At 38.2% G+C, this 10,562-nt stretch overlaps 1 protein-coding gene across 1 annotated transcript in view; it reads left to right on the plus strand.

Moving 5' to 3' along the window:
• The window catches only part of MCTP2 (multiple C2 and transmembrane domain containing 2), a 141,615-nt gene that overhangs the window by 25,343 nt on the left and 105,710 nt on the right, over positions 1–10,562 (plus strand). The window contains exons 4-7 of the mRNA XM_011357278.2: positions 3,185–3,327; positions 4,110–4,186; positions 4,713–4,824; positions 8,675–8,710. Of these exons, the coding sequence (XP_011355580.1) occupies positions 3,185–3,327; positions 4,110–4,186; positions 4,713–4,824; positions 8,675–8,710 (368 nt within the window). The remainder of the gene's footprint in view (positions 1–3,184; positions 3,328–4,109; positions 4,187–4,712; positions 4,825–8,674; positions 8,711–10,562) is intronic.

Raw genomic sequence — 10,562 nt, forward strand, 5'->3', positions numbered from 1 at the left:
TACACCTGTTACAGAACAAAAACTAAACTCCTTATTTTGTTATTTTAGGGTGCTTTGGCCTCTGACTCAGACCCGCCTTTTTAACTTTATTTCTCATTATATTTTTTCCCCCTTAACTTCTGGATCGATCGAGGTGCTTCCTCAGCGCTCTTGAAATCGGCGCTTTGGTCCCCTCCCCCTCCCGCCCTTTCAGAGCTAGTCCCTCCCGCCGAAATGACCTCGGTCCTTTTCTGCATTCTCATCCGTCTCTACTTCAGCGGCCACCGACGCCCCAGCCAGACTCATCTCCCCCACCCGTGAACCGGCGCAACGCTCAAGGTCAATTCTGTTTTGATACTGACCTCTCGTGTTATATTTACAGTATGCCTGCTGCCTGCCGGGCGTAGAAGAGCCGTATCTGGGATTAATTTTCCTTTGCTGCTTCCCCCACCCCCACCCATAGCGTCTAGCACTAAGCCATGCACTCACGTCACCTGTACAAGTCTGTGACACATGAGCAGTGTTAGCAGGCGTGACAGGTACAGAGTCAAGGGAGACTGGACCGTCCATAGCGTCATTGAGCATGAGCGGAAATACGGACTGTCACACCCGTTGAGAGGAGTATAAATTGGTGCAGCGTTTTTGGAGGACCAACGAATGGCTGTTCGTTTCTCTCAGGACACGCAGCACCACAGTGTATTTGGGATGAAGCAGGAAGCTCGTGCCACTGACACTCGACACCTTGATATTCTACGTTTGAGGTTGTGTCACTCCATGGGGTCCACATGGCAGAATCAGCGGCAGCCCCAGGATGGTGGCAGCCCAGCCGGGGGACACCATCCCGCCTCCTGGCTTCATTCTCCTCCCCAAGTACCACCCCACCTCTTTATTCCAAAGAGCCTCATTGTTTATGAAGCGCCCAGTGAAAAAGGGTTAAAGTCCACCCATTCAGGTGTCATCTCATCATTCGTATAATCTGGGAGTTGCATTTCTGAATGGCCAGCCCCTTTTCAGAACCTGCCTAGTTGAGATGTCACATCCCTGACAGTGAGGCGCTGATGCTTGGAGAGAAAAATCACACTGTGCTCCCCCCTTCCTCAGATTTTCCCTAACAATTAACGCCGCACTAACTTGACACCCTTTTCTTGTTTGGCTTTGTAAACCCTGGTCCCTTTTTCTATTAATTCCAGACATTAATATTTTCTTTCACACAACTGCCGCCATTCACCCGTGAAACAGTTTGAACATTATGTAGCTGTCAAGATGCCTGGGGATTACCCAGTATGCTTTGCCTGTGAGAAAGTGACACCACCGAGGCCTAGTTCTGAGATGTTTATTTTGAGAGCACGCTGACAAGCATGAAGCCCTGATCCCAGAGTGGCAATTTCATTTAATTAAAGGCCTCTTTTTATTATAGTTTTTCCTCCACTTTTTTTTATATATATATCAGAATGATTGTTGAAGTCTGACTTGCCAGAGGTGTTCTCTTGTAAAAAGAGGGCGGTGGGGGGGGGGGCAGTGGGCAGATCGTTCACTCACTAGTGAGTGTTCCACCGAATGGCCGTGAATGCATGCATTTTTTACTGTCCTGCTCAGAACGGCCGCTTACATGGCGTGTGTGTGTCCAAATTTAAAATAAAGGCTGCTGGGCTTCTGCCTCTGTGCCGCCAACCTGGAAATGGGAGACTTGAATATGCATATGTGTATATTTGTAGTTTAAACTTTTTTTGTTGTTTTAAAGGTAGTAGTAGCCTTGTGATACTGGAAGACTAACTCGTCAAAATTATACCTTGGCTCATCAGTTAAGATTTTTAAAAATGCATATTATCTTACTCTATAGAGATGTGACTTTCACCTTAAATAGTTGGGAAATGCATTGCTTTCCTTTGCAGAAATTTTTAGTTCCGCAGCTTAAATAGAAACATAAAAAGGAGCTGGAAAAAAAGACTGAAGTAATGATGGGTATTAACAGCTTGGTAAATGTGACAGAGTTGCCTAATTAATTTTTGATCTAAGATTCTCAGACTGCATTGGCTCGGCTTTAACATCAGGAATTCAAGTCAGTAAATATACGGGGGGCCACCGATGGGTGCCGTCCAAGGCACCTGGGAAGAATCGGTGAACAAAACAGACTGTTGGTCTTCGTGGACTTATTCACGGTTCTGTGTTTCACAATTAATTAGAACTCCCCCACTGGATTTTTTCTTTTTTGCTAGCATTGTCAGCTGGCCTGCATTTATTCCGCCATTGATCGTTCATTGGGCTTTCTTTATTCATCATTCACTAGGTATGAATACACGGTTGTGTCCCAGTCACCGTTATGTGTCCCACGTATGATGGCACACTTGCATGCATGTAACACATAGGCACAACACATAATCCATGTATTATATTTGCAGGCTTTTTTTCCCCCTCTCTCAATTGATCTGAAAAATGTGGAGGAGGGGCCGTCATCAGCCCTTTTTTCTGCTTTGGACATAGTGGCTGGAGGGACATTATTCATTTCTTTTGGCCTCCGTTTCAAAGCTCCCCAGGAGGAGTCGGCAGGTCAGGGGTGTCGCCCCGAGGCCAGCTGAGGGCCTGGCTGATGTGGTGTTCAGCTGGCTCTCTGCTTTACTGCAGGTGCGAGAGGCAGCAAAGAATGGCAACTTTGTCCATTTAATCTCTACTCCCCCAGTTCCAGTCTTAGTCCCCTTACCCCGTCTTTTGAGCCAGTGGTTCCAGAGATTGATTTATTTATTATGATTATATTCTGAAGTACAGGGTTCTGTTGACTCAACCATCTGGCCAAATGTTTGAAAACTATTTCTTTCCCTTTTCACTGACTCACTGCTGTTCTTAAGAGGGGTGGACTTTTTTTCCCCAGGACCCCTGACATCGTCGGCTGGTGCCAGTGGGTTTTATTTCTGAAATTTTTGTGGGCAGTGTAGTGATGACATACCCACAATGAAACAAAACATGAAAGCTCAAGGAGCCCATTTATACTCTGCAAAGAAGAATCGGTCATTTACTCCAAATTATTTCCCTCTCCCTCCTTGCCACCTCTGGGGCCTTCAGTCTCTGCACGGGGAGAGATTTGTTCTGGGCGTGTGCAGTCGGATGCTCTGAGCCTGCAGAGTGTGGAAAGGATCTTTACTTAATGGGGGTCCTAGGCTTTCACGTGTATCTGTAAAAAAACCTGTCTTGCTCTTTTTCCTTTTTAAAGGCACAAGTGATCCCTACGTGAAATTTAAGCTGAACGGGAAGACTCTGTACAAAAGTAAAGTCATATATAAGAACCTGAACCCAGTTTGGGATGAAATAGTCGTATTGCCAATACAAAGCCTTGATCAAAAGCTACGCGTGAAGGTAATCGCAGATGACTTTCAAAGCTGCTCTCTTATGAAAAGCATTTATTTCTCAGCAATCTTTGCCTTCTTAAAAGTGAACTTCCCCAAATTAATTTTTTTTTCTTCTTAAGCGCTGGGTTAAAAATACCAGTATGGAAAGAATTTTTTCGTACCCTTTGTCGAAACTACATTTTTTTCCCAGACCAATGCTATATACTCCACAGAAAATCGTAGTGAAAATAATACCTTCATTGATTGTATTTAAACTTACTGAATGTGGAAGAATTATTACTGCTCGTGCAGTAGTGACGAGTACTGAAGCCTTTCTCATTAGGAATATCTTTATACTTAATAGAGCTTTAAGCTACCGGTTGTAAGCATCAATTGCTCTAACATCTGGGTGAATACTGCATGAGTTGAGTGCAAGATGGGATTGCTATAGAATATTTAGCAAATTTCTATTTAATTGGCAGACCTGCTCACTGTGGAAAATACTAAATTTTAATGAGAGACCATTTAAACTACAGAGAGTGGTCCATCGTGCATAACATTTTAATGCACGTGAATACTGCCTTAAAAGTATTTTCTGCTGTTGTTTTGGCCGTGGTGGGCAAAATGGGCGAGTTTGAATAATTTTGTTCTCTCCATCAGCTTGGCTAAATTCCTCTTTAACTGCACTGTGCAAATTATTTTTAGATCTAGAAGACTGAATGCAAAATTCCCAGCCTATTACATTTATTAATAACTTGATAAACTCATTTGGTTTTCCATATTAATGTGTGTTACTGGCCCTCTCTTAAGGTATATGATCGAGATTTGACTACGTCTGATTTCATGGGATCTGCGTTTGTCATTCTCAGTGATCTTGAACTTAACAGGTATTGTATTTTTACCTTCTAATTGTTATTAATGAATTTTAGTGGGAACTCAAGATAAAGTTAAAATAGTGTTTTTATAAGATAAAGTGACACAAAAATCTGAATAATTGAAGCATGCTTTAAAATGTAAATTTTTCTATAATTTTTGGTTTTTAGCTCCCAAATGTATTCGTCAGGTATTAAATCCCCCACAACGTGTTGTGAAATGTGTATTGAATGTCGCACTTCCATCTGTTAATATTCGGGTCCGTTAACCTGCGTATCTTCATATTAAAACAAGCATTTAAATTTTATTTGGGGTGTAGGGGAGAACAATCAGTTAATCAACTGTTGAAATAGGCAACGCCAAACAAGTTCTCCACCCTGAAGATGGTTAGTTTATTTTCACTGAATTTGGTGCTTTTTTAACTTGTGTCTGACCCTTCTTCAGAGGTAGGAGGCTTTTACCATAAATTCCTGATGCATTATAAGACTGCATAGTACTGCCAATAAGAACTAACAGTATTTGTTGTTTTTTTCCTCCTAGAACAACTGAACATATTTTAAAATTGGAAGATCCAAACAGTTTAGAAGATGACATGGGAGTGATTGTGTTAAATCTGAACCTAGTGGTAAAGCAGGGTGATTTCAAGAGACATGTAAGTGTGAGTTTTTAAAAAGTCCTTTATTGCAATTCTCCTTTGATTACTGAGCTACCAGATGACTGATACTTTTATAATTGTTTTTAGGGTGGAAACAAATAATTTTATAGAGACTTAAAGAACCTATATGTGCATATATGTGTGTGTATATATATATGTGTGTGTGTGTGTATATACATATATGTATATATATATATGTGTACACACACACACACACACACACACACACACACATCTCCTTTCTTTTGAATCTCTGGAAAAAAATCTATTAAGACATTCTGTCTGGTTCGGCTAGGGATATGGATACTATTGCTATTATTAAAATGCATATGCTGCTCATGGTTGGCTTGTAACGGATCATCTGAAATATGATTTTACCAAGTGTTAAGATTCTCATTTACAATTTTCTTAGGTCCTAGATGACTTGGGCATTATTCAGTTAGGAAAAGCTGTTCACTCATTTAATTATAGTGTTGTACATTATTGATTTAGATTCTGTTCTTATGAGCAAATATGTGAATTCGCATCATAATCTTGTTTTATATTCAGAGATTATACCTTATAATTCCAAAAATTAAAATAAGAATGAAAAGTATCTTTCATTGTAACTTTTATGAAAGGCATTTTTAAAGTCAGCTAAAACACTTACTTGAAAAAGGACTAAGATGTGTTAAAATTTAGCGTTTTTAAAATCTGAAGCCTGTTTATAAATTAGGCCTCCAGTAATACTTCTTTAATCGAGTCAGTGGGGTCGACAAGGAGAATATCCTTCATTTTGACCTCACCTTTGCTTGTAGTTGTAATTTATTTTCATAATGAAAATCATGACCAATTTACTAGTAAACTCATAGAAAATGGCTTAAAGAAGGAAAACTGCACAGTGACCTTTCAGTTGTCTGAGGGTTAACTAAATATTTGCTGTTTTTAATTTGAAATCTTTGCTTATGATAACTTACTTGATAATCGAAAAAAAAAAAACTCCATTTATTTATTTTTTCAAAAGTGGCACTGTTAAAACTTGAGAGCTCTATAAAGCTAATATTTTGATGTTGAAATGTCTTGAATTGCTGTTGAAAATAAATTTATTTTTCTATCTAACATAACGAAGAAGGGATTTTCTTAAGCTTTTCTTATTCTTGACAGTATTGCCATGAGAGTCAATATCAGTGTGAGTAGTAGGTGACCAGTTACGTGAGCTGGATGTCGGGTTAAAATGACATGCCACGTAAATAAGTATCATTTGTCACGTGGCTGAGGCGTCGTCAGCTGATATGTTCTAATAATTTCTTACTTATTTAAGAAATAAGTTAAGCTGGATAATTTGCCATGAAAATGGTTGCATATCGAAGCTGTATAATAGCTGCAATTGATTCCCCTTGCGATTTTTTTTTCTCTAGGATATTGAGTTATGTTTAGTAGTCATACTGACACTTAAAATATATTTAAATATTGCAACAATTTGGAGTTTTAATGCAGTGCTATTTTAGTTAAAATTTATTTCAAATTGCAGAGAAGTTACTAGCAGATGCAGCTTGAGCTTGGTTTTGTAAAACATCTCAAAGAATATGTTTTCGGAGTCTTAAAAGTAGCCACACTTGTCACCTTGCCTAGTCTGGCTTTTCTGTCCTCAGTCCCACTGCTGTTTTTGAGTCTGTCAGATCAGACTGCGTGTCTGCTCGCTCACGCACTTCCTTATTGTCTTTGTTCTTTGCTTGTCTGGCAGAGGTCTAGTATACAATATATTTCGTATATATTTTATGCAGGTATTATAATACAGAAAACCCTGCCTGCTCTCATTTGTTCCAACTGGTAGTTTCATTTTGCTATTTATATACTTAATCAAAGTACATTTGGGCAAGGAATAATGTATCCTGGGTTGTGTGTGGTGATTCAACTTGATAGTGCATATCGGGGCCTTTCGGATATAATAGATATCAGAAAACGGTTGTTTTTTTTAATTGAGTTTAAGTAAATATTTAAAGACATTCTTATATTTAATGGGAATAACTAACACTTGAAACTGGGGAGACAAGAGTTTTCTGATTGGGAATAATTTATCAATTTCTGTTTTAATTTAAAGTCTAATGGAGAGATTTCACTTTGAATTCTCAGTTTTGTACCCATATTTATTTTTGTTATCATTGAGGCAATCTTTTTTGCTTTAGAACCAAACTGGCAAAAATCTTACTGTTGTAAAATGTCTTTAAGTTAAGCTTCGTGTCCAGGAACTTAAGTGTAAATGGGCAGGGTACAGTTAGAAGGTAAGGCACTGGTTGGAAGGATGACAAACCTGATGTCTCTTTCTTTTTCTTGGCAAAAATAGGATTATAGTTAGAATCATAGGCTCTTTTATCAGACTCCCTGGGCTTGAATCCCGGCTTCACTATTTTCTAGTTTTAAGAAGTTCGTGATCAAGTCAAATTCACAGTATAACCTAATCCCTCTCGGCTGCAGTTTCCTTGTGTGTGAAATGAGGATAAAAAAAGGTTATCTATTTTACAGAATTGTAAAAATTCAGACTATCAAATTAGAGCTTGGCATGGGGTAGACACTTGATATACAGCAACTCTTTGTATTATAGTAAGTGGGCAATAATAGTCATTTCCTATTAATTTCCATATCTATTTTATTTATCTTTTATGATTGTTGTAAAAATCAATCGAATTATATGTCGACAGGCCCTAAATAGCCTTGCGTACCTATAAGATGGTAATTCATTTTGGTGTTTGTTTTGGGTGAAAATAATTGTCAGTGTGTTGTTGGGAAAATCCAAAAAGAACTGATTTTAATACCCAAAGTGTAGTATTACAGTTCTGTGCCATGTGCTGAATGTTAAAATCACAATTTCACCAGGGGAAGTATTTTTTAATGAAGAATATTTGCAAGTCATTTCTGTATCAACGTTTCTAGTTGCTGATCACTGGAATGTAAGCGGATTTTCCTCAAAGACTATTTATTTTCTGGTTTCTAATTTATTGGGAAGACGTATTGGCAAAGTGGATAGGTCATTTGCCTAAAGGTATTTTTTTCCTTAAGCATAATAGTAAATGTGGTCTGCTCGATTAGATTTATAATTGAGTTATAATCTCCCAAATTTATCCAAGTTTTAACATCCAGTTAGCTGGTTAACCAGCCAGAGTAGAGCTTTGCAGTACTGGACGGCGACAGGAATCATGAGAGGATTTTGCCAGGACAGAATTTTAATTGTAGATGGAATTCAGCAGCCTTAGCATGACAAATGAGAGATCAAAAGAGAACAGTGCTGAAGTTACTTGCTGTTCAGAAAATTTTTTCTTCCCTCTCTCAGTGCTATATTATCCTATTTTTCTTAATTGTCAAGAATGACTCAGATTTTTTTTCCTATTATTTTGAACATGGAGATTCAATCAGTGGAGTTAAATGAAATTATTTTTCTACTATCTAAAACTGTAGAAACCTAAACATGAATTGACATTGTCCATGAACTTCATAATACTATCTGAATATTTCAGGTAGGAGAAATCTGCCTTTCCATGTTGCTTTTAGAGGAAAAATTATAATGTTTTAAGGCAATTAAAAACATATATGGACTTCTAAGGATTGAGCAGTATTTATATGTCCTTGTATTTCCATTGTTGAAAATTCTGTGAGGAAATGATGTGACACAACCACAGAAATGTGATTTTTCTGTTTTTAACTGTTTTCTCATTTAAACATGTTTTCTCTGTAACCTCGAAACTTGGGCATTTGTCATTTTGAATGTAGTCTGCACCATTTAACTAACAGAATAATATAAGTATATTGTTGATGATTCTATTTCTCTCTTTCATTTTGCCATGTTCCACCATTCGATGGACACGATCTTTAGCGTTGGTCAAATCGGAAACGGTTAAGTGCCAGCAAGGTAAATACAGCTGTTTTTTCATTACCTCACTTGCTTAAAAGTTCATGTTTGTAGAAACACAAATGTATATATGGTTGGTATTATCCACCCTTAAACATATAACAGTATTCTTTTCCTCTTGCTGCTGTTATAAATAAGGACACAACCTCCCTTTTAAAATTTCGTTTAATAAGGGCATAGCCAGATGCTTGAACTTACACTTGTTTTAGTGGTGACATTTTATATGTACCAGCCATGTTAGAATGTTACACTTCATTAAGCTTAGATTATTTAGACTGTGGTGCAGTTAGATTTAGTCCTTTCAGAAGTTATTTACCGTTAGATGGAAACTAGCTATGCTGTTATGAGGACAATGAAAAGATTAATTGAAAGGAATATGTCATATATTTTATAAATATATTTTATATCTTCCAAAAAAGCCATTTGTTGCTTTTTTCGGTGAGAATTTCTTTAAGTATTTCTTCATGAATTACCAGTGATTTTTATTTTTACATCGTTAGTATTTTTTAGATGATTATTCCTCACTGTCTAATTTGTAAAAAATGTAGGTGTACCAAGGTAGAAATGCATCATTGTCAGGTTATTAAATTAGCGCATTGTAACTCAAGTGACTGCATGTTGAAATTAGTGTAAAAATAAACAAAGAAAGCTTTAAAAATTATAACATAATTCATCGGCTTGGCCACTTTGTAAGGAGAAATCACCAGCATGGTGGTGTGTGTGTATTTGGGAGTGTGTGTGTGTGTGTGTCAGAAATCTCTGTTTATGCATTTATTTACATGCACGCATGTACACAAATATATACCAGCTCTAGTTTCTGACCTCACTGCTGTGCTTCAGTTGCTTACTTCTCTGTAAAATAAGGAGATTGAAACAAAGATTTTGTGAGTTTGTGAGAGAGAGAGAGAGCATGTGTGTGTGTGCACGTATGTGCATGTGCGTGTGTGTGCGTGTGTGTGTGTGTGTGTGTGTGTGTGTGTGTAAGAGAGAGAAAAAGAGAGACGGAGATTTGTGACCTGGCTAGCGCTAGCTATTTAGGAAGAAAGGCAAACTTTCCAAACCTAAGTTCTGACTCTTACTAAAATGCACATCCTTTGCATTTTGAACGTTTTGAAAAGAACTGTGTCAGGTATTCCGTTGTCCTCCCAGTTCACTTGGTCTCCAAGACTCCTGTTCTTTTTCGAAATACAATTAAGAGACAATAAATAATAACGTGAAGCTGTCTATCTCAAAAGTGCCCCCAGCTTTTGTCTTATTCCTTTCTAGTCACTAGGGGGTAGAAGAACATCACTTCTCACCGTGGAAGGGAGCCCAGCTCTCGCTCTCCTGTGTTAAGAGTTGCTGTAGCCCTCCGAAGCAGTAAAGTTTCCCAGCATGCTTTGGTGAAGCCTGACAAAGCAGTATTTTCTCCTTTATTGATTCTGCTGCTGCACTAAAACACTGGTACTGTACATCAATAACCATCTTTAGTTAGGGAGCTCTGGCCTGTGGAAGAGCACTGGCAGTTTGTGGAAGAACATAAAGGCTGGAAAGAAAAATTGTGAGCTTGGGGAATATTGTAGTCTAGGGAAGACAGGAAAGGTTATAGAAGAATGGCCAAAGGAATGAAGAGGGAGAGGAAAAATGCTGACGGCCTGGATAAAGATCTCAAAAATATGAAAGGAACAGACGATCCTGGAGAGCAGTATTTATATCTATATTGCAGAGTGTGTCTGACCACTGAGCTGTTGTCTTCTTTCTTCCCTGTCATGGTAGTTTCTAGAATTTGGACTTCAGTGCGCTAGGCTTAGAGACTTAATAAATGCCCAAACCTCGTACCTATGTTTAATAAAACCTTAGCTGGACAGAGCTC

Source organism: Pteropus vampyrus, unplaced genomic scaffold (assembly GCF_000151845.1).
Source record: "Pteropus vampyrus isolate Shadow unplaced genomic scaffold, Pvam_2.0 Scaffold34, whole genome shotgun sequence".
NCBI lineage: Eukaryota > Metazoa > Chordata > Mammalia > Chiroptera > Pteropodidae > Pteropus > Pteropus vampyrus.